This window comes from Aptenodytes forsteri, unplaced genomic scaffold (assembly GCF_000699145.1).
Source record: "Aptenodytes forsteri isolate BGI_AS27 unplaced genomic scaffold, ASM69914v1 Scaffold82, whole genome shotgun sequence".
In the NCBI taxonomy this organism is placed as follows: Eukaryota; Metazoa; Chordata; class Aves; order Sphenisciformes; family Spheniscidae; genus Aptenodytes; species Aptenodytes forsteri.
In genome coordinates this window covers 6731998-6755886 of record NW_008795490.1, presented here as the reverse complement: position 1 = coordinate 6755886, position 23889 = coordinate 6731998, and the positions used below count along the sequence as shown (strand labels likewise).

The 23889-nt window shown below is 40.3% G+C and overlaps 1 protein-coding gene across 1 annotated transcript in view; it reads left to right on the top strand.

The window, feature by feature from the left end:
- AIG1 (androgen induced 1) overlaps positions 1-23889 on the top strand; it is a 130987-nt gene that overhangs the window by 28489 nt on the left and 78609 nt on the right. The window contains exons 2-3 of the mRNA XM_009281450.2: positions 10940-11095; positions 19974-20075. Of these exons, the coding sequence (XP_009279725.1) occupies positions 10940-11095; positions 19974-20075 (258 nt within the window). The remainder of the gene's footprint in view (positions 1-10939; positions 11096-19973; positions 20076-23889) is intronic.

The window sequence follows — 23889 nt, the reverse complement described above, 5'->3', positions numbered from 1 at the left end:
ATGACAGGTAGTTGTCATAAAGCGGCTTCCCATAATATGTAGGGGGATGTAAATTTAAACTTCCTTACAGTTAATCTCTTTCTTCCTTTTGCAAGTGAAATGAAAAGTAGTGAGCAAAACAGAAATACAGTAAACAGCAATGTCTGAAAGATTAGTTTGGAAACTCAAGAAACGGTTAAATGTTGGTTAGAGTAAGAAAGAGAGAGAGAGGTTTGAGCTGTGTCTGCCTTCATGAGCATGTAAGGCAAGACAGGGCTCCATGCCATTTCTTTTTCAGACCACTGTCTCCAAAGACAGTTTCCAAGTAGCAGATGGGATGGTTGTGCTTCTTCCACCTAGTGCCCTGTCCTACGGGGATGCTGGGAAGCCAAGTGTGCACCACACTGAAATTGCAGCTCATCGAACTTATTCATACAGAGCAGAACAAGTAATGGAAAAATTAAAAAGATTTATTCAGTGCTAGTGTTGCTCAAAATCAGTATTTGTTGTTATGAACTAAGGTGTAAGAACAGTGAAGGTGGGAATGGTATAATGGACAAGCTCTGCAAAGCTATTATATTTGAGACCTTGGTAACTCTGGTTGGTTGGCACAAATAGGTCAGCTGGTCAGAATTAGCGTTATCTAACCATTAGAAAACTTTGAAGGACACAGTAAAGGAAACAAGGTCTTTGAAAACTATGATCGATATGAGCTGCATAAAAGGAAAAGTGTTTGGATTTATGCTAACAGTAGTGTGGCTGTATTTGGAGGGAATGAAAAGATCCGTGCTGTTTCTCTGAGAGCGCCGGGAGTGTTTCCCTAGTAAGCAGTGGAAATGGCTATCACTGTAAGAGCAAGTGCAGATGCATGGAAAACAGCCTGATCTAATGCCTAGAGAACTGCCTAGGGATCAGGGCACCTGAGTTTATCCCCTGGGTCCCCTGCTGCCTTGCTGCCTGACCTTGGCCAGCTCTCTTCTCCCTGCCTTGCTTTCACCAATGACAATCAAGAAACAAATCCTTAATTTCCTTTGAGATTTATTCATGAGAAAGACAATGAAAGCAGGGAAGTGTTATCATCTGAGGTTGAAATGCCACACACCTAGTGAACGCTCAACCCGCCTTGTATTATTTAATTTAAATGCAGTTAGCTTATATCAGGGTTTTTCCCATGTTCTCTTTGTAGATGTAAGATAATGAGAACTACTTTTTTTTTCTCCTGAAGTACAACTCTTTATAACACACAGTGCCTTGCTTGAAATGTTGTGTGAAGAATAGTCTTGTTTATGAGGACAGTGCAACATGTTAGATCACCTTTCATTGAACCACGTGCTTTATAATTAATGTACAAAATTATGTCCTCTCTTTTTTTCAAGTGGAGCTTGAATAGCAGCATCCTTTGCTGTGGTCTAATTACAGAACATCCTTATCTTAGTAATAACTTTATTTATGAATATACTTTACCTGCCCCTCATAAATTATCCTTCAGCTGCTGCAGCAGTGATCCGAGGAAGAAAAGTTGCTTTAAGCAAAAGCTGAAGATGACCCTGATGGGAGACTTGAGCTATTTTTCACAATGTGGGTTTGCAACTGACTTGGTTTGTGTGGCGTTGGTAGGTTGGATGGATGAAGAGGTGGGATAAAGCTCTCAATGTTTCCTTCCCTTACCTTCCCTGGAGAGAGGGAGAATTGCCCAGCTGAGACAGTATCACTTAATAGCCTGCCTTGCTGGACTGGTGTGAGGAGTCATTCATTACTGCTTTCACAGTGCTCAGGAAAGAGACGGATTAAAACCTTTTCTTTCCTACAGCCATGGTAGGGCAGCACTGAGGCTGCTATATCTCAGAAGATTGTAGTGCCTTTCTTATTTGCATTTCCAGCTCTGTCACCATGTTGCTGAGATACATCAGTCATGGCCTTTTCTAAATTCAGCCATTTAGAAGGCAGCTGTTACCTTATTCATTAAAAAAGGAAGAAATAAAAAGCAAAACCAGTCACTCTAACCCTGAAAAACTTCTGTGTAGTTTTGTTTTCAAATTTGATCTGTCGAAATTGCTTCCCTCTAGTGGTTTTCAAACTGAACTTCTAAACATGAAAAAGTTGGTGCAATGCAGAAGTTTCTGAAGTTTTAAGCAAGCCATTACTTTGAGAAAGTTCTGTACTTAATAAAATGTAATTTCTTTTTGGGGTAATTAACTTACAAAGTGCTAGGGACTTTCCAGCCATTGGAAACCCTATCCTAAAGCTCAGTTTAGCACAGACAGCTGCAGAACAAGTCTTAGCTTCTTAGCTAGCTATCCCAAACATTGTCTAGAGAGCTGCCATTCCTGCCTGGCTGACTGCAAGGCCACTGCTGCAGAGAGTGTACCGATCATGCTGAAATGTGTAAAATTAGCATTTAAGCCAAAATAATGATGTAACCTTCTGTGCAGTGTATAATCCTAATAAGATTAAGCTTTAGCAAAGAAAAACATAAAAGATATAACCTAATAAAATCATAATCTGTTCTGAATAAACTGTATTATACATGTTTGCTGAACGGATTATATAAGTTTAATGAAATTACACTGTCTTATAAGCAGGATACAATAAGTAGTAATGGCAGCTTTTCTATACACAATGCAAGAGAGTAAGGAAGAAGATGGGGATTATTAGAAAATGAGTTCAGTCAAAACAATTTAAAATCAAAAAGATAAAGAAAAAAATAGAATAATAATTTCTTAAATACAGCAACAATGAGCTTAGTGCTTCTTTGAGTGTATTAGCTAAGATCAAAGTAAGGTTACTAGACATCTATAACTCAAAAGCTTCCAGAAAATACCTGTAGTTTTTAGAGGAAGAAGGAAGACTGGATTGACATGGTGATGAAGAGGAATGGCACAGCTAAAAAGAATGTGAAAAATTTGAGAAAATTTAACACTTTCTCAGCATCTGGTCAAATTTTTGTTCATATTGCTTCAGTATATTCTGTATTTGTCCATTCCATCTCTTCATCCGATACGTGGTAGTGGATTCCACGCTGTTAGCACTTCTGAGCCAGATGGCATATACTCTGTCATGCTGAGATCATGTTGGAAATGTCATCTATGCAACACAGCTGAGATATAGTAACACTTTAAAATGAATTTCTCAATTGTTGTCCACTATGGCAGGGGGTTTTTTAAGTGTATTTTACCCATGTAAAAAGAATAACTAGATATACTTTGTTTGCCTTTAAAAATTAAAGCATTTCCAAATATTTTTGATAGCTTACCAAATTTCATCTTAGCTTGTTGTAGTAAGGAATAATGTATTTGTCCTTACAGAAGTACTAAAAATACTAAGAAAACTGCTCTTAAAACTATGTTAGCACAACCAAATTACCTCTCCAAGAACTGTGCTGCATATTTTTGAAAACCATTAAGAAACAGTCAAGAATCATGTTAAGACAGAGCGGTCTGAGACTTAACCTCTCCAGTAAGTGTAACACAGTAAGGGCTTTTCCTGGGTTAAGTGGAAGGAAGATGGAGAGAGAAAGAGGTGCAAGCAGTGTGGTTATATTATTTATCAGGGTTTTTTCATTTCATGTGCTGGAAATTGTGAATTGTAATAGGTGCTGAAAGGCAGTGCTATAAAATTACATTTTAGGGACCCACATCTGTTTTTGGTTTTCTGATTTCTTACTTAAGTTGCTTAGTTTGCACAAAAAGTTGCTTTTCTGTCAGTCCAGATAAAAACACGTGTTGTGTTCCAACAGGCAGAATTTTAAAATGCATCTCTCCGCTCAGAAACACAAGGTCTCATTAGCTTACACAGCTTTGTCCCCTTTCCACAGCTCCGTAGTAGGTGCTTAAGCACTTGTACTTAAACAATGTAGTACCTATAAAAACTAGACCCAAGAGTCAAACAGGTTTCTTTTCCATGCATAATAATACCACAGTAGGCTTTATTCTTTTGTGTATCTATAAAATCTCATTGGTTTAAAACCCCATCCTTGGTTACATTTGGACAATACTGGTGGGCTTCAAAGAAAAAGACTACAGGAGGTTATGTAGAAGGTAAAGGATGATATTTAAGGGAGTCCCTGAACTTACATCACATGGTAAGGGATTAGGCATGTTTTATAAGCTGATTCATGTCATATGACAAAATCATGAAAATGAAGTTAAATTTCCTAGTAAGGACTAGTCTTCATGTGCAACATCCTGGTTAGAGGAGCCTTCCCCCCACTGAAGGCTGTAAAGGGAGACATGAGTCATTGTTTTGGATGAGGGCAGTGCTAGATATTTATAAGGCTGCCCATCTATGCACTTACCGAATTTCTAATGGCTCTTCTGATAGAAATAAGTGTCATGTTTTACTAGCGGAGTTTAAGTTCTAATTTGTGTAAGTGAAAGAGAAAGGAGGAATAGGAGAAATATATATTTCAAGATCCCTAACCAACAAACAACTCAAAGTAAAATAGATGGCATTTGCATTAAGCATTCCTTTGGCTTATTCTGTTTTCGTTCCCTTGTCCCTTACTTTTCCTCCTTTATGTTGTGTATTTGGTTTCTTAGGCTGCTGGCTTTTGATGGGCAGGGGCTGTGTTCCTTTTCTGTGTTGAAGTGGCCTATGACATTGTTGAAACCTGCTTCAACAAACAAAACTAACTAAAACTGCCATGGCACTGCAGCCAGTGTGGAAGAAGATGTGATACGAGGTCTGACTGCATGCCCCAACTTAACGTCAGTCAATGAATCTCCTGGGGTGATGCTGCTCTTCTACCTCTGGCCTTTAAAATACAAGTCTTCTTCCCCATTCCTTGCACAGAAGTAATGATTCTGAGTAGCACACAGTACTTTTTCATGGTGTTTGCACTTCAGCTTTAATTAAATGTAGATTTAGTGATTAGACATATTACACTGGCTTGTATTATAGTACTTAAAGTGCTGTTGCTTCTTGCTTTCATTTCTTTATATCTCTCTCTCATTTGCCTGTAGACACAAAGATTTGCCTTTTTCTTATCTGAAGTCAGTAGCTTCTCTGATACAAAGATTTAGCACTTGAATACATGTTGTCCAGCTTCTGCTTGCTATTATAACTAACAAAGATACAGTGAGGGGAGGAGAAGCGACAAGAATAAAAGCAACGTGCCTGTGAGTAACGCTGGAATGGTGATGGAAAAGAAGAATCAGTAGCTGCATGCAGTCAAGAGCAGTAACAGATTTAATAAACAGCTACAGCCCATGGCTTCGTTCTGTAAACACAGTGCATTTTCTACCAAAAATACCTTGTTATTCCTGACTTAACTTGGACTTGCTCTGTATATTGCAATTATAGATAACTGAGCTGTTGTCAGAATGCAGGCTGTCCACACGCGCCTGCGTACAGCCCGATACACTACAACCCAAACCAAGCACAGTCCCAGAACGGAGTCCAATCAGTCGTGTTTACAGCGGGCAAAGAGATAAAAATCTGACTTAAATTACTTCGGAGTTTCTTAAAGTACAGTTGTCTTAATTGGTGAAGCATAATACATTTATACGTCAAATAACATCTAGAGGCTGGAGGAATGAAAGCTAAAGTGACACAAGGTGACAAGGAGTAGTAACAGATACTCTGAGGTTATAAATCATATTCCTGTTGTTTGAAAAGGAAAATCAGATGACGTTCTGTATATGGCAGATTGTAAAATCTAAAATACATGAGAAGTGACAACTTTCAGCAATTTGATTTTGCATGCTGGTAGAGCTAAACTTTCATCTTCTGTGGAAAGCCACGAGTTGTCTTAAGTGTGAGTGTCGCTTTGATGAGTCAGGTTATGCCTGCCCCCCACCCATGGGCTAGTGGCCCGTCCCCAGGGAGGTGCCCGATGCCTGGGGCTGCCCTGGTGCCCCTGGCTGCCCTGCTCCTGGCTGGGGGTGGGATGGGCCCTGGCTGCGCCCGCCGCCGCTCCCAGCCCCCAGGGATCAGCCAGGCCTCCCTGACACCCTAGTGTGAATTAGTCTTCCTATAATATGGGTTATATTTGCAGACTCTTAAGTCTTTCTTAAACGCAGTCTTACATTTAAACAGTGGAAGCTTACCTGGTAAGTGAGGTACAGGTACCTAATATATGCGCACGTGCACACACACGCGCATGCACTTCATGCGCAAACATGGCATTTTGGAATGTGTAAAAGTTACTTAATTTCCATGCTCTTTTGTAATTTCTTGCTGATTTTGTGAATGTTACTCCCATGTTTTATTCTGGCAGCACTGTCTACTTGCCAGCCTACTCAGATGCCTTATTACATAGAGGGATACATGAAATAATTTGTAAGTGCTGTTAATCTCAAAAACGATCACTTGAGGACAGCGAATTCTCCATTTTCAAAGGTAGATAGAGGAAAAAACACCAATGAATAATAGTAAGTGACTTCCAGTTCTTCTGCCCTGAGCTCTAAGGAATGCTTCTGATTATGAGAGTGAGCTTGAAAAAGGATGAGTCCACGGGCAATGAAATCCTAGATTCAGTGAATTTAATGGGAGTTTTCTGCCTTGGTTAAGATTAGTGGCAGAATTTCCATTGACCTCAGCTGTGCAGAGATTTTGTCTGCACTGTGGAGCCCCACGGCACAGGGGAGAAGGGAGTCTCCATGCCCCGAAGAAAGGTTTACAAGGAAATATATTTTCTGTCTGACTCTAAGAAGTCAAATTAGGGAAAGTACGGGGAGGTCATTAGCTGCTATCCTGCAGTGAGCACCTTATAGAAAAACTGTCCTACTGAAGCAGGTCTTTATTTTCTTGCACGAGAAAGACATGTACAATTAGTTTACTTTATTCTAATCGTTCGTAAGGAACAATCTTTTCTGATATATAATCTGAATAGATCTCACTGTTTGAGAAGGTTTCTGGGCTGCTTGGTTTCATCTTCTGTTCATAGCCGTTTTCTCCTGCAGCAACTTAACTAGTTGCCGTGGTTTAACCCCAGCCGGCAACTAAGCACCACACAGCAAAAAAAAAAACAAACCCGTGGTTTGAGATAAGAACAGTTTAATAATAGAAATAAAATATAATAATAATAACAACAACAATAATATTGTAATGAAATGGAAAATAACAGAGAGAAATAAAACACAAGAAAGACAAGTGATGCAAATGAAAACAGTTGCTCACCGCCAGCTGGCCGATGCCCAGCCAGTCCCTGAGCAGCGGCCCCCCGGCCAACCTTCCCTCTAGTTTATTGCTGAGCATGACGTCATATGGTGTGGAATATCCCTGTGGTCAGCTGGGGTCAGCTGTCCCGGCTGTGTCCCCTCCCAACTTCTTGTGCACCCCCAGCCTCCTCGCTGGTGGGGTGGGGTGAGAAGCAGAAAAGGCCCTGACTCTGTGTAAGCACTGCTCAGCAGTATCAAAAACACGCCTGTGTTATCAACACTGTTTCCATCACAAATCCAAAACAGAGCCCCATATTAGCTACTATGAAGAAAATTAACTCTGTCTCAGTCAAAACCAGCTCACAAGTATTTTCTCTGCTCAGAGTTTTGTGTTACTAAAATACCTGTAGATGGCCGTTTCCATTGCTTGTCATTACGTTATCGCAGCTTAAGGGTACTGTAGTATCGACTACAGTAGCAGTGGCCCCTCTAGGCTTTAATGGAGAAAATGGGGTCTGCAGTAAGTTAGTATCTTATACCTGGTTTAATGATTTTCTTGTTTTTGCATACTCTGCTTATGAGTTTCTGCCTCTATCACTGTTACATGGTATAAGGAAGGTATGGCTGTTTTCTGTCAAATTTGTCATTTTCTAAATCACTGTTTTCCTTCAAACTCTAGTTAAAGGCAAAATTGGAAGATGTTTCCTCTGAAGTGCTGTTATTGCTTACATTTCCAAGGAAAAAAAAAAGAAGTCAACTGTTTGTTTAACATCTCGGGGATGTTTCATGTATAGACTCACCACCTGCAGATTTTCAAAAGAAGGTCCTTGTTTGGAAAATGTGATCCTAAATCTGAGGTAACACCAGGGCACTTTGGAGAATATTGCTTAGAGGGAGTTTCTACTCCCTTGCTGTGAACTTTTCACATCTGTTAAGCAGCATTCACACCGAGGAACATGGAATTTAAAAATTCGTTTCATACCATAAACCACCAGTAGCTGCATGCTACGCTTTTCCTATGCCAGACCCACGAAGGACATAAATCGTTACTGATTCTGGCTGTTCAGTTTATGGTGCTGAGACTTACGCAGCTCTGGAGGTCCTCAGTCTAATCCTAAATGTTGATAGGTGTCAGAAGAGTTTTCTTGCACATTCTAGAAAGGAAAGGAAGTATTAGGGCCAATGTACGTATGTTATTTGTATGAATAAGCTGGAACTGTTCATCCCTGAACACTATACGATTTTTTCATTGGCTCTGAATGTTCTCAATAAATATGTAATTTTCTCTTTCCTATATGGATTTTTATTTGTTAATCTTTTTGTAGAATAGTTTACTTCATACCTACGTAATCCTTGGGTACTTTCTTTCCCTTCAGGAGTTTTCAGTTATTCCCGATGATAACATTGTATTTTCCCTTGAATCGGTGTGTTCATAACAGGATAGTAGGGAGAGAAGGTGTTCGGTTTGTGATTGATTAGTGGATGTACAATCTCAATTCCCTTGGAAAGTGGGCGTGTGATTGTTTGAGCCTGTGTTTCTTTGGAGAGAGACCATTTCAGGGAATCGTTAGAGCTGCAAACAATCCATTAGTCACTTGTCCAAGCCCTGCCAGCATAATACTGTTCCCTGCAGTACATTATTGAGTGTTTTGTCCAATATCGGTTTGAGTGACTCAAGCCATGAGGCTTCCACCACTTCCTCTGAGAAACTATTTCATGGTCTGACAGAGCTCACTGTTAGGAAATATTTCCTGGTGCTCAGCCTAAACTTTCTAACACCCAGATTGATCTCATTACTGTTAGGTATACTTTTTTTTCCAGTCCTGTCTTAAATCTTTTTCCTTCTTTGGCATTCACACTCTTGAGTGAATAGTAGATGGTATCATGTCTCCTCTTAAGTCAAGCAAATGCATAATTAGTTCTTCCATTCCTTCTCTCCAAATAGGCCATCTGTTTGGTGGAAAACAGGGCTGAGTATGGGAAGATTTTTTTCTACTAAGTGCTTGTTTCAAATAAATAATATGAAAAAGTGCATTAGGAGTTCATGTGATTATGTAGCTCCAAGGACCCCCAACTTTTATGTAAAAAGTTTTTCAGAAATTATGTAGAAGATGGTAGCTTTTCCAGGCAGTCATTTGAAGTAGTAATACCTTTTTCTAGCACAATATACAGCTCTAGCACTGTCTGTCACATTTCATGGCTTCAGGGAATGTTTTGTAATGTTGCTTCATCTATTTATCAAGCAAATTATATGTAGCTACAGCCTGGAGAGGGGAGAGCAATGGCAGCAGAATTGCAAGCAGATCCAGGCATTTGAACATCTGTTGTTCACAGCTTTACAGCCAGAATTTACAAGTATTTGGGTCATATAAGGATTGTTGAGGAAGGGAATGTACTTTAATCCATCCAACCATTACACATAGCTGGATTTCTTTGTAACAGCCAACATCTGTTTGGTATTTCCTTTCCTTCCTTCCTTCCTTCCTTCCTTCCTTCCTTCCTTCCTTCCGCCCTCCCTCCTTCCTTCCTTCCTTCCTTCCTTCTGCCCTCCCTCCTTTCTTCCTTCCTTCCCGCTCTCCCCCCCCTTCCCTACCATATTCCAGATCAGTGCCCCCTAGCCTAAGGTGTTTTTTTACATTACTTATTATAGTCTAAATTCTGCTAAGATGTATGCACATAAATTGTATTTTGCAAAATCTGGGTATGTGCTATTCTTACTTCTTATGGATGGTCTGCTGCTTAGTCAGAGACCCCTAGTCAGAGGAACACTTAGATTTACAAACAAGACTTCTAAACTAGTACTCCATGCTTGCTTGAAAAACATGTAGTATGTATTTTAAGCATATGTTTATGTTTTTTGATGAATCACTGCACGATTTGGGAACCAAGCCTGTGTTTTGTTAATTTTTTACCTGAAAATACCTGATGCGTGTGGGTTTGTGACCCGGGCTTCCAGCTCAGGGAGTAAACAAGCTGCGTGCACTTCCTCTGAACTGTACTAGAAAGGATGCACGGGTCCTCAGGCAAGAGCATTCCTGAGCTAACTTATTACAATTTTACTGAGCTAATTAAGGAAGAAAAATGCAGTGATCAAACTAAGATCAAGTCAAGTTTGAACTAAATCAGTGGGTTCAGGTGATTAAACTACCAATTTAATATAACAGTTAATCTTACAATATTGCACACAAATACGTAAATGCAAAAAAGGAAAAGGCAGGTAAATGACAGTTCGCCATTACAAAAAGAAGGCTTGAATAACTCCTGCAGCTTGCTCGTTCTGTCATTCACTACCTGAGATGAAGCAGTGATAGATTTGCCGGAGCCCGGGTCGTGTGCTGCATCTCTCAGGAAGCCTCAAGCACCTTCTTCGCCTCTGGGTGGAGTGTGTGGGGCAGGCAGGGTCTCCAAGGGAGACCTCCTGGCGCAAGGGAAAGAACTGCTCGTCATTTTTCTTTCCTTTCTTTTTACAGGGAGCGTTCCTCACTTTTTGCACCTCAGGTGAATGCTGTGGCTTTGGGGCTGAGTTGTATGGAGTGAAGCAGGAAGGGGTGGCTGCAGTTCAGTCCCCGGCGGGTGGCACATGTCTGAGGCGAGGGTGGGAAGTCCCACCTCTGCAATGGTCCTTTCACTTGCATCGATTCCCCCAGTACAGGAGGAGCAAGGTGCATGCAGGGCTTCCAGTCTAGAAGCACAAGTGGCTTTTATGTGAACAAACTCTACCCATATTTAAGGGACTGATGTTTTCCCACTCCTCATGTCAATTCCGTGGCAATACTCCTCAGGCGTGCCTGTGTCCGTCTCACTCTCTGCCAACGGTCTGGTCTTCTCTGTGTTCAAGAGTGTGTTCCCCTTCCGTGCAGGTTATCCAGGCTGTCTTCTTTGGGATTTGCGTCTTGACTGACTTGTCCAGTCTTCTCACTAAAGGAAATGACAGTCAAGAGCAAGAGAGGCAGCTGAAAAAACTCATTTCCCTCCGTGACTGGGTGATGGCTGTTCTAGCTTTCCCTGTTGGAGTGGTAAGTACGGTGTTAATCTGTGCCTGTCTTTACAAACTGGGTGAGTGTTATTTACTGATTGTTTCCTGGCTGAAAGGCTTTCCCACCTCTACGCAAAAGACTGTGGAAAGGGAAAGATGGTAGAGATTATTTTACTGCGCTCTTGTTTTTCACAGGTGTAAGGGAGCACTGGTGTTGCTGAAATTATTTTTGGTTCATTAAAAAAAATGTACTTTCCAATAGGAACTTGGGTGTACAAGTCATTTCAAATGTGAATTGTACCGGCAGCATCTTGAGAGTCAATTTGGACTTTTTCTGCACCATGTGTCGTTACCAGGAGTAGTGAAAGTGCTGACTGTGGCGTGTTTCACACTGTAATGACCTGACCGGAGTTCGGGCTGTAAGCCGTTTTGTCATGGGCAAGAAGGGAAGCGCAAGTCCAGGTTGCTCCCTGTTAATCCCATGGGGGATTCAGAGCTGACAGAAGAAATGGGGTAGGAAAAAAAGGGGTTTGTCAGTAATGTAAAAAAGCACACGGAAGGTATGGAAAAATGTGGTTTTTACATGTCTTTTCCAAAAGAAAACTATTCTTGGGATCAGGTCCTGCTCCACTGGGACACTGGACATCACTTTCAATGGCAAAAGGTGCTGAGTGTCTTTACGTGTCTCATACCACACACTGAAAGCAGCTGAAGATCCAGGATTTCATGGGTTTTTACATGGAAGTGTGATCTGTGTCAGTCTAGTTCTAAGTTTAGGTTACATTAAAAAAAAGTGTGAACCTCTCATTAAAGTTTTGCTTTTATTGTAATTCAGGATCAACCTTTAATTCTAATTTTTAGTTTCAGTGTACAGTAGTTCAAAATAAATCCAATAGAATCAATTTTTTTTTTTCCTGGTAGGACTACTAGAAAACTGTATGAGGTCTCTAAAGTTTTACTGTTTCACAAAAGCTGGTCACTTACTGTCAATTAACAGCAGTTAACACAACATGTCAATCTATCATTTATAATTTGATATATTGAGAGATGTGATTTCACCATTTATGTGGGATTTCACAATACGTGAAGAAATACAGAATGCTTTTGCAAAGTTAGAAAATGCAAAGCACACGTGAAACACTGTGCAGGTATTTCTTTCATAAAACCCCGGCTGGTAGCCTTCCCTTACTGTACTTGCTGGCCTGCCTCTTGGGAGCTGCCACAATTCATGCTGGGGTAATAGACTGCAGTTCTCCAGCCATGGTAGAAGAAACTGGATCAACTAATACAGTTGTTAAAAAATCTGTAAACAGGCTTGCAAATATGTATTTTATGGGTGCAGAGATTTATATGTTACATTTGTATTTTAAGGGAGATTGGGAATTAGAAGTAGTTGTGATTGTGATTGGCAACAGATGCTTTTCCTACTGTGCTGGTAGTAGAAGTGAAGAAGGAGAACAACATCACATTATTTGTCTAAAGATTTTAAGTGCCTTTTTCAATCTAGAAGTGTAAGCCTTTATATGCATCAAAGCACACCCTCCGTGGCGCTCTCACGCCACTCAGGATTCAGGGATTCTTTCCTGCTGCTCTTTTAGCTCCATACTCGTGTCTGTATGCTCCTCCACCCCTGCAGTGTTCCTGACCTTGAAACTTTTCAAGATCTTGGAGAATTTCAGCTTCAGTTTGCCTTGGCAATTCTGCGCATTTCTTTCAGGCGTTGTTTCTCTTGCCACCGGTAAGCAAGGAATCCCAGCTAGCCATTGCCTGCACTAGAAGTACTGTTGCAACATTTACAATTTAGCAGTTTCTGGGAGACATGTTGCATACCTGGAGCTAGCTACTTTCCCAAGGGTTTTATACAGAAACAACTTCTGTCTTAAACAAAAAAAAAAAAATCCAGAAAATAGTAAGAAATGGCCATGCTCATTGGACAGATGCTCTCCATTTCCAAAGGTGACCTTTCTGTGCTGAGGGGGAGCAGCTGATTACCACATATTATTCCACTTTACCTCTTACAAAGAAAGCCTAAAAAGGTTGTTTTCATTGTTGTTTCTTCTCCTGGCTACTGGGAGAAAAACAGCAGCATTTCATAACTTAACACTGGTCTCCTTCCTGAAACCTGATGCTCTCCAGCAGCGCCCACCACACTGCAGCTACCACTTGTGAAAGCCTTGGACAGTGCCTGAGGGACTGCCAGCCACTGGGGGCTCTTCTTCGGTGGGATTACGGGTAGGAAAAGTTCAAGGCCCAAAAGTAGCAAACGTCTAATGCTGGCTTTGTTCTCTAAAGAGCTATTTATGTGTAAGAAAATACCCAGTGAAATTTTGGTATGCCGGAGGTGCTTGTTAGAAGGAAGTTATTAAACACCAGAGCATCTGCAGAAAAAAAGTTAAAGTTCCCTCGTTTCCCATATTCTCTCAACAGCTTCCTCACTCCAAAAAAAAAAAAGAACAAAAGAAGTTCAAATGCAGACTTTCTTTCTTTGAGACTCACCCACCTAGCTCTCCGTGGAGCTTCTCAGTGGTTTCCAGCAGCAACACAAGGGAACCTTCACACATAAAAATTGGACGGATGTGAATAAAATCCTTGTTGGGTTTCTAATGTAACAGCAGTGGTCATGCTTAAGTACTTGTCAGTTACCTTAACATCTAAATTATTTTTATTGCTCAGTGTTTTACACAGAGTATGTTTAGGGAATAATACAAATACTAGGGGAACATTTTAAAGCCCACTAACTGTAGTTTTTCAAGAGCAATTCAACACAATTTTTTCTGTATTTCCTGCTTACTGAAGCCCTTGAGATGACTTGTACTGAAAAACAGATGAGAAAAGGGGTTTCCACTCCCAAGTCAAACAATGATGTGTGAAAAAAAAAAGTAACAAAATAAAGTATTTCATTTTTAGTACTTCCTAAGAAAGTATTACATATAAACCACCTGGGAAGTCTGACCACCAACCTCCTCCCACCTTCCAAAGGAGGGGAAAGAACCAGCCCAAGGGCAAACAATCTCCTTGGGTGGCTTTGCAACAAATCAAATCTTGCAGAATTTTTGCAGCAAATCACCTCTCTCCAGTGTTGTGTTATGCATTGTGTATCTTCAGGGGCTCAGACAAAACTGAATTGCCAACGTACCATTTTGTTTAGGAGCATCAAGAAATAAACATGAGCCTCTCCGAAGGACATAATGACTACTGTTTACCTATTGTTGCTCTTTTTAGTATGACTATTAAGAGAATGAAATCAGAAATCAACAGACCAATTTTCTATGCAGTAAAGCCTTATTCCACGAAAAGTCTGTGGGCAGCACTTCCTAGCCCTTTTTTAGTTTATTATAAGCCTGGGGTACTATTCAAACGCCTAAGAGATCAGGAAGCATCCACCGAAAAAAAAATGCTTGCATAGACGTTTTAGAAGTATCCCTACTTTTTTCTATTTGTTTGCATAGATCATGAAGTTGCTGAGTTTCTGTGGTTAATTAGTGTTTTGTGTAAGCTGTATATGGTTTTATCAATATGTTTCCTGTCATTTGTGCCAAACAAGAGGAAGAAGAGATAAAACAGGCATTTCTAGTTAAGACTGTGTTTAATAGAAATAAGAAGAAAGAAAATTGATATTGTTATATATTAGAAGAGAGATTTCTGCTTAGAAAATCACAAACTACCATTGATATTTTATATCATGTAGCTTTAATAGCTCCATCTGGGTCTGAGTCTAAACTGGCTAGAATGATCTCATATTCTTTATATTATACTTTTATGTTTTTAAAAACCTGTGATATGAAAGAGAGAAAGCCAGGCATGCTTTCTTATCTCTTGTTTCTCTGTACTGGTACAGTCAAAAGGAAAGCTGATCACCCTTCTTCTGTAGATCATCCATAATGCTGATCTGGGATCATATCCCAAGAAAACATGTGTAGGCCTTTGCTGCAGTCTCCTACTTACCTCGTTATTTGACCAGACTACAAAATACTTTTATTGCCATAACTGACTCGACCATGCCAAAATCTCTCTAGTCTAGATTTTGCCCCCATCTGTGGTGACGTGGTGGCTGGTGATGGGAATATGAGCAAGCAGTGGTGCAACTGCCTCCTGAACTCTATTCTCCGAGGAGAGTCTTCTCTGATTTTCAGTGCCCGCTCCTTGTGATTTCCTTCACTGGCCCTTTTCAAATTCATTTGGTGTGATGCTGTGCTAGCACTAGATCCCACCTAAAGCCAGTACCATGCCAATTTGTGCTTACTGTGGTCTGCCTTTAATAACACTTTGCTTCTATGTGTAATGCCTTTAACCCTCAAAGAGGCTCACAAACAATACACTTTTACTCACAGTTAACCACAAATGTCTTGGGAGATAGCCAGAAAGCTTACCTTTAACTGTACTTAGAAGCAATTTTGTCAAGGCCAAAGGGTTGAGGTTTTTTTTCTTTGTCGTGAGGCCATCCAGGAAATGAGTGAACTGAACTGTGCAGCCCAGCCAAAAACAAAAACACATAATGCAGGAAAATAAAGTTCCACTGGGTTCATTCTTCGTTTGCATAACATTTCTTGGTTGGGCTCGTGTAAAACAGCAAATTATGCAATCCTTTTCACTGGCTTTCCTCTCTTAGTTTCTCTTTGCTTCCATTTGTGGTGTTTTGATAAAGCCACTTGTTTTCCCTTTTGAATCACCAACCATTTCCCAACTAGTCCTTTAAAATTTTTCCCTTGGCAGTGCCACATGCTCTTCCCATGTCCTCTGAAGCTTCAGAGATGGAGGACAAAAACTCAAGGAATATCTCCTTAAGTGGGAAAACAGAGTTTAGCTTTCAGCCTTATTTTTTTCCAGCTGCTGTGTATTTGTTTAGCAATACTTCAGATGCCTGGGACAAGTGAGCTACTCCATATTTTCAAACAGTTTCCAAGGTCTACTTGCAAATTTGAGGTTCCCTTTGATCTGTAATGACCATAGATAGATAAGTAGCAAATGAGGGACTCTTCTTTTGTATGTTGCTTAACCTTATGTTTGACCAAGTAATTGCTGTTTTCAGAAAGCTGGCAATCTTAGGAGGCTTCTGTACAAAGAAATGTAAAAGCAATTGCTGGTGCCTGTTTTCTTCCTTGAATTCCAGGCCTCAAGTTTGTCTAAAGGAGAAGTGGAAGGGTGACATTTGTGCCATTTTGCCTTGGGAACAAAAGAAAGTTAAAGTATTGGGCTCCCTGAAAGATGTCTGCTGCGTATGAGCAGCCTGTTCAGCCTGGCATGTGAGGGTAGTACCATGACTGTCTCCACAATAGTGATGAATTGTGCCACAAGGAAGGCGGCATGAGCATAAGAGCTGCAATTTTGATTGAGCCTTACATAGGCAGTGTAAAGAAGCAGCTCAGTTGTATCATGGTCTGGCACTGCATGACCATGTGTGATCTTGGCAAAGCCCGGCCCAAATAAAAGTCTACCAGTACCAAAGTGTAAGCACAGTAGAGGTGATTTAAAAGTACCAGACCAACAGTTGCTCACTAATCAAAGTAAACAAATCCAGAAGCAGCCAGTCAAGGCCAAAGGGTTGAGGTTTTTTTTCTTTGTCGTGAGGCCATCCAGGAAATGAGTGAACTGAACTGTGCAGCCCAGCCAAAAACAAAAACACATAATGCAGGAAAATAAAGTTCCACTGGGTTCATTCTTCGTTTGCATAACATTTCTTGGTTGGGCTCGTGTAAAACAGCAAATTATGCAATCCTTTTCACTGGCTTTCCTCTCTTAGTTTCTCTTTGCTTCCATTTGTGGTGTTTTGATAAAGCCACTTGTTTTCCCTTTTGAATCACCAACCATTTCCCAACTAGTCCTTTAAAATTTTTCCCTTGGCAGTGCCACATGCTCTTCCCATGTCCTCTGAAGCTTCAGAGATGGAGGACAAAAACTCAAGGAATATCTCCTTAAGTGGGAAAACAGAGTTTAGCTTTCAGCCTTATTTTTTTCCAGCTGCTGTGTATTTGTTTAGCAATACTTCAGATGCCTGGGACAAGTGAGCAACTCCATATTTTCAAACAGTTTCCAAGGTCTGCTTGCAAATTTGGGGTTCCCTTTGATCTGTAATGACCATAGATAGATAAGTAGCAAATGAGGGACTCTTCTTTTGTATGTTGCTTAACCTTATGTTTGACCAAGTAATTGCTGTTTTCAGAAAGCTGGCAATCTTAGGAGGCTTCTGTACAAAGAAATGTAAAAGCAATTGCTGGTGCCTGTTTTCTTCCTTGAATTCCAGGCCTCAAGTTTGTCTAAAGGAGAAGTGGAAGGGTGACATTTGTGCCATTTTGCCTTGGGAACAAAAGAAAGTTAAAGTATTGGGCTCCCTGAAAGATGTCTGCTGCGTATGAGCAGCCTGTTCAGCCTGGCATGTGAGGGTAGTACCATGACTGTCTCCACAATAGTGATGAATTGTGCCACAAGGAAGGCGGCATGAGCATAAGAGCTGCAATTTTGATTGAGCCTTACATAGGCAGTGTAAAGAAGCAGCTCAGTTGTATCATGGTCTGGCACTGCATGACCATGTGTGATCTTGGCAAAGCCCGGCCCAAATAAAAGTCTACCAGTACCAAAGCGTAAGCACAGTAGAGGTGATTTAAAAGTACCAGACCAACAGTTGCTCACTAATCAAAGTAAACAAATCCAGAAGCAGCCAAGGTAGCTAAGTAGCAAGTCCTCATTATAGTTCTTTTTATCCAAATAGTTCATTTTTATAGTTCATTTTAGTTCATAGTGCAATAGTTCATTTTTATAGTTCATTTTATCCAAATGAACTAATTGTAAGGAAAGGTAAGGTGACCCATTCAGACACTGGAAGGGATCTTCCCCAGGGCGTTGCGTTAGTCTCATGTTGGGTCGTCCTCCGGGACAGGTTAGTTCTGTAACACCTTGGGTTTTGCACACCTCCTTTACCTTATGTCTGCCTTGTGATGGTGCTTTGCTAAGCAGCATTTGCCGTCTGTAGCTCCAGATGGTTGCAACCAGCTAGGCTGATCCCATTCCATCCATTGGCTGACTTTGGTTAAGGGACAGATGGCACGTCCCCTCTTTTCTTATCTTTACCTTCTTGGCAAAGTCTATTGTTTTATTCTGCTCCACACAAAAATCACAGGTCAAAACATGCCAGCTTTGTTGTATTCAGTGTAATAAGGTTCAACCTAATCCTAATTTCTTGCTGCAAGACTTCCTTGGAAAAAAGCATTATCAGTCTTGGTCTTCATGCACCTGAGAATATGTTTTTATGTCCCAGTTGGTCTTAGCAGGTTCGCAGAGACCCACTGTGATAATACATGACTTCTAGGAAGCCTATAGAGAAGAGGATACTTTGCTTCCATTTTCCCTGCTGTTCAGCTATTCATATCTTGGCACTTATGTGTCAGCAGGTGCATAAAGAGCTAGGCTGTACCAATGCCAAGACTGGCCCAGAAGAGAGACTTCTTGTGGGATACTTTACACTTGCAATATTTTTTGGGCTGTCCATCATAACCTATTTTTTTTTCCTGGCCTCTGTGCACTAGTCAAATAGTCCAAGCTTATTCTGAGCAGGCACCGATAGGTATCATAACAGATGGACAAGTGTGTTGGAAACCAAGAAACTATGTACTGTATGCACACTGAGGGAACAGTGTACTGGTTCAGGTCATTCACATAACTGGCTGGCCGAAGTCTGTGTGTCTGTGGTTAGAACAAGGTGCCGTTGATAAACTGCAACCTCAATTTTAACTTTCCAAAGTCAGAAGCATATGAAACAACTTATGCCTACACTATCACACACACTAGTAATTTGCTGACGTTGCTGTGCTCACCTCATATTTCTTTTACTCACCCCCCAAATTAGCCTTAAGATCATGGGCCACATCGGTCTGGATGTGACTGAATACTTCCCTGCCGATCTCAGTGAAAGTCCTATCTGTTGCCTGTCAAACTTTAAACTTGGACTTGTCGATACTGTGTAAAGATCCCCTGAAAACGGTCATTGAAAAACTCCTGGCCCAGGTATTGGGTTTTACTGCTGTAAACAATAAGCCTTTTATTACTAGAAAACTGTGACTCAAATTCAAGATAAGAAAGCTGTTGTGTTTCAATTAGAACATTACTTACTTTGTTCTTTCCCCAGCTAAAGTAAGCTAAAAGTACTATTTCTGTAAATTTTTGCGGTTTTGTATTGTCTTTGCTTTTCAGACATCAGGGTATCTTTAAAGAATTTGTGCACACTTTGGCAAAAATTTAGCCTGGTGCAAACTTTATCTGAGCCATCTGTCCTGTCCTCAGTCTCGAGGAAATAATGGTCTTTCTCTGGGCTCCTGGTAAATAGTCTCTGACAAGAACCAAGCCAAATTTCATATTGACAAATGAGCAGGATACTAGACCTCTTTTCTGTGGATCCCAGTCCATGAATTGTGTGCAGAGTAGTGAAAGGGTTAAATATTTTTTTTTAAACAATGCTATTTTGATGGCTGACATGAAAAAGTGCAAAGATGAGTTTATAGGCTTCTGTTCAGGGGTGAATGTTTCATATTTATACGTTCTGTGAATCCCAAGTGATATTTTACCTGATTTTCCATTTGTTTTCTATCCTGTTAGTGGTGAAACATTATTTATGTGCCACATCTGCTACTGAAGTAGAGTACTCAGTTGTAATTTGGCCACAGGCATGTAAGTCAAAAAATGAGATTTTTTCCCAGGCTGAAAGTCAAAAAAAAAAAAAAAGAAGAAGAAGAAAAGTTAAAACTCCTGTGAATGCAAAGAATAATCCAGATTCACACTGTTGGTTAAAGCAGGATTTGGTCAAGGAAAATAATGTCTGTGACTGTCCATAGATTATTTGCTAAATGCCCCATTTTGCTATCTAAAATGTGTAGCTAATTGATCAGAAGCATATATTTTAAAATGTCTTGTCTTTTTTTCCTTCTTAGTTTGTTGTGACGATGTTTTGGAGCATCTATATCTATGACAGGGAACTGGTTTACCCAAAGCTGCTTGATAATTTTATACCAGCGTGGCTAAATCATGGAATGGTGAGTAAAGTAATGCAAACACTTCCTTGCATAAACAAAAGTGTAAGACACTGATTTGCCTATGCATGACTCTGCATACACTTAGAGCTAATCCCCTCAGAAGTGATTAAGGAACATTGTTTGCAAGCAAGAATAACATCTTTCCTCCAAGAATAACATCTTTCCTCCCTTGACTCCTTGAGTCGCATTTGAATCCCTATTAGGTTGAAACACTGGAGATTTGAACTTGTGTGTCCTACACCCCAGGCTAGTTGTGGGGATCGGCTGTTTTCTGTGATAGGGTACCTTTCCCAGAGCAATGTCACCCTGGTTGTGAGGAAATTTAATCAAAAGAGACTTCCACAAAACCGAAGTTCTGACTTTGACAAATCTTGCTCTAAAATGGCAGAAACACTTAATTGAATGTTTCTTTACCATTCTACCGAAGTATAATTTGTGATGAAAACGTTTTGGTTAAAATGCTTGTTCAAAAAATCTCGCTATGCTTTTTGGACTTGTATGTTTTTAGAAAAAAAATGAAATAATTACTCATTTCTCCAGTACACCAAACTTGTGTAGCAGAACCTGTATCTGAGTATTTTTAACAATGTGGAATTATATGCATCAACGCAAAGTTTCCAAATTGCCACATCGGTAATCATAAAAGTAGTTTCTTGAGAAGAAATCTGACCTTTTCATCCCTCTCTGGTGTGTCAAGTCGGACATTTTTTCTCTCAACTATATGTTTAAATGCTAAGGGAAAGATAAGGCCACACTTTGCCATCAGGTACTTACTACTGTTTATGCAGCATTTGGAGCTGAAAAGCATCATGTTTGCTTCTCTAGTGGTGTCTGTGCAAAATGTTTCATTATTACTTTGTTTTCCATATCAAGGCATGGCAAACCATTTGGCACTGCTGTTCATCAGCAGATGACAGCAGAGCTCATCCTTCAGGGTGTGAGTACTGTATCACCACAGCAGATCAAGATTTGTCCACTACTGCTGGGCTTGATAAATTGGTCCTTTGTGGGGTGGGGCAACGGCACTGCTATTTATTTATTTCCTAAATTGTGTGTTAAAGGAGCAGTATGAGAGTTACTGCTGACAGGAGGAGCATCAGCTTCTGCTAGATACTGCACTGTTTTACAATGTTTTGAAAAGAACAGTGTGATATTATGTGTGTGTAGAGCTGAGGAAAGAGTCTGATGACTCCTGCTGTGTTTGTTCAGACTGTCCTCCCTTGAGTTTTGAGGTTACAAACTGAACACTTGCAAACGCTGCCAAGCCATACGTACATTGATTTTTTCCCCACACCACATCAGTGCCAGCTCTGATGACATTTCTTCCAGGTGACATTCCACATACTGAAAGTGCCTAACCTATAACATTTTTCATGAATGTACATCATGAAGCAGTTGACAACAAACGGCCCTATGTATTCAGGAAGTCTCCTCTGTGCCATAACTAAAAGGCAATTCAAGCTCATGTTGCTCTGTAGAAATGTATACTTACTGAAATATTTGAAGAGGGCTTTTGTTTGAGATTTTTGGACATAATAGAGTTTGCTGAAACGAATTGCATGCAAGCTTCTGAGACTTTTTTTTTTCAACTTGAAATATTGTAGAAGGCATTTTTGAAAGTCTTCTGTAAAGGAATTGTTTGCTGTGTCAGTCTCCATTTATCCAAGTGTTCCTTTAGCTCAGTCACAGAGAAAGCTTATGGCTGTTGGGCTTTTCACCACCTTTCAGTCTAATTCTTTCTGATGTTTTAGCCATCATTTTATCCTCACCAGCTTTCATACTAATTAATTCTGATGCATTGCCCGTCATAATATGAAGGGGTTCTTAAACTACCTTGAGAATGCTAGCACCTCACTTAGCAGTTACAATTTTGACATGACAGATTTTAGAGAATATGATAGAGGTCCCCCTGGCGAAAGGGTAGGACCTCTGGGAATACAGTTTTAGAAAAGTCAGGCTCCCTGGCTAGTGTTTTTTACTGAAATAAACATTTATTCCCATCTTTTCCTGCACGTTTTGATAGCAGCTGTGCACATTCAGTGATAATTTTTCTGAACGCAAGGGTGGCTGTGCTGGAGCCTAACCTTGTACAACAAAACTCACACAAGAGATTCATCACCCTTGGCAGAGTGAAATCTCTCAGTGAGAGGTGGGTCCTTTTGCTACTGCAGCAATACTGATGAATAATCCCTCTTCTCTGTGAGCTTCCCCCGCAGTGCCTGGTGCAGCTCCTAAGGATCTGAGCTCAGACGTTACTTCACCTGTGAATACTCTGTCCAGGTTTTTTGACAGCAGTTTCCCTAAACACGTATTTATCACAAAAAAAGCCACAAAAAGTGGAAAATGTAAAACTATACATTTTCCACAGTAAAAAGATTCCCTACTTTACTTCCCAGTTTCAAAAGTTTCTGACAGATGTATTATGACCAGCTGTAACAACTTGCTCAACTGTCAACATCAGCCTGCACAATCCACACGCAGAAAAGGAATGAAAAGTCATGAAATCTGGCTGTAGTAATAGCAATCATATTTCCGTTAATAATATGGGCATGTATCAAAATATTTGAGAGTATTCATACTTCAGAAGCATTTTAAGGTGACTATCTTGAAGGCTGTATGAAGAAATTGTTTGAAGGACTGGTCCAATTCAGTGCATTAGCCCAAGCAGAAGTGGTTTGGGCAGCAGCGTCTGCTGCTTTGTTAGGTTATAATATTTAGTTCTCATCCCCCTTTTTCTTCTCCCCCTTTCCCATCCCTTCTCTGCAGTTCCAATGTTGTCTATAGTTTAAAAAAAACTGTTTTCATGAATACATACTAATGCCTTGCTAATACTCAGAGATGCCACTCTTTCATAGCAACACTTTTGCAACAGCTAAAAAATTCCTAATTATAAAAAAAAATCCTCTCTAGAAAACATAAGGGAAATGAACCTCAGAGTTATGCAATCCCATTACCAATTCAATCTCAATATTGTTTATAAAATTTTGTAGAAACAGAGAGAGGCTCATCATTGTGCACAAAGATAAAAGCCTCAAACTATTTGCCATAAAATTGCATATAGTGTCAAGAATTGTATTTCTATTATATACATATATATATACCATAATAGTTAAAAATACAGTTCCTGTCCACAGAAAAATCTGTGTAGTAAGTGGTGCCTTGTGGTACCAGATGGTACCTCATACATACAGATTCATACACCTGTGAAAGGCATCACTGATAGAATTGTACTGTGCCATAAAACTGATATATTTCATCATCTCAGTCAGTCGATTCATCCATAATCAATGGTATCACTACAACTTGAGAAATGACCAGGGGAAATCAATGGCAGGGTTGCTGTTGATTTCAGCAGGACAAGGATTTAATCTCTGTTTATTATGTGAAGGAGCACATCTGAGTAGCTGAGGTTAAGCTTCTGTCAGTAGAAATAACTACCTGTCTAAAGAGAGCTGTTGGAGAATAGGGCTATGTCTCAGCCTTGGTCTATTTCTGAAGTGTCAGGTTCACTTCCTATATTTATTAGTGTCCTGGTTTCGGCTGGGATAGAGTTAATTTTCTTCCTAGTAGCTGGTACAGTGCTGTGTTTCAGATTTGGGATGAGAATAACGTTGATAACACACCGATGTTTTAGTTGTTGCTGAGCAGTGCTTACACTAGTCAAGGACTTTTCAGCTTCCCATGCTCTACCGACTGAGAAGGCTGGAGGTGCACAAGAAGCTGGGAGGGGGCACAGCCAAACTGGCCAAAGGGACATTCCATACCATGGGACGTCATGCTCAGTACATAAACTGGGGAAAGCTGGCCGGGGGGG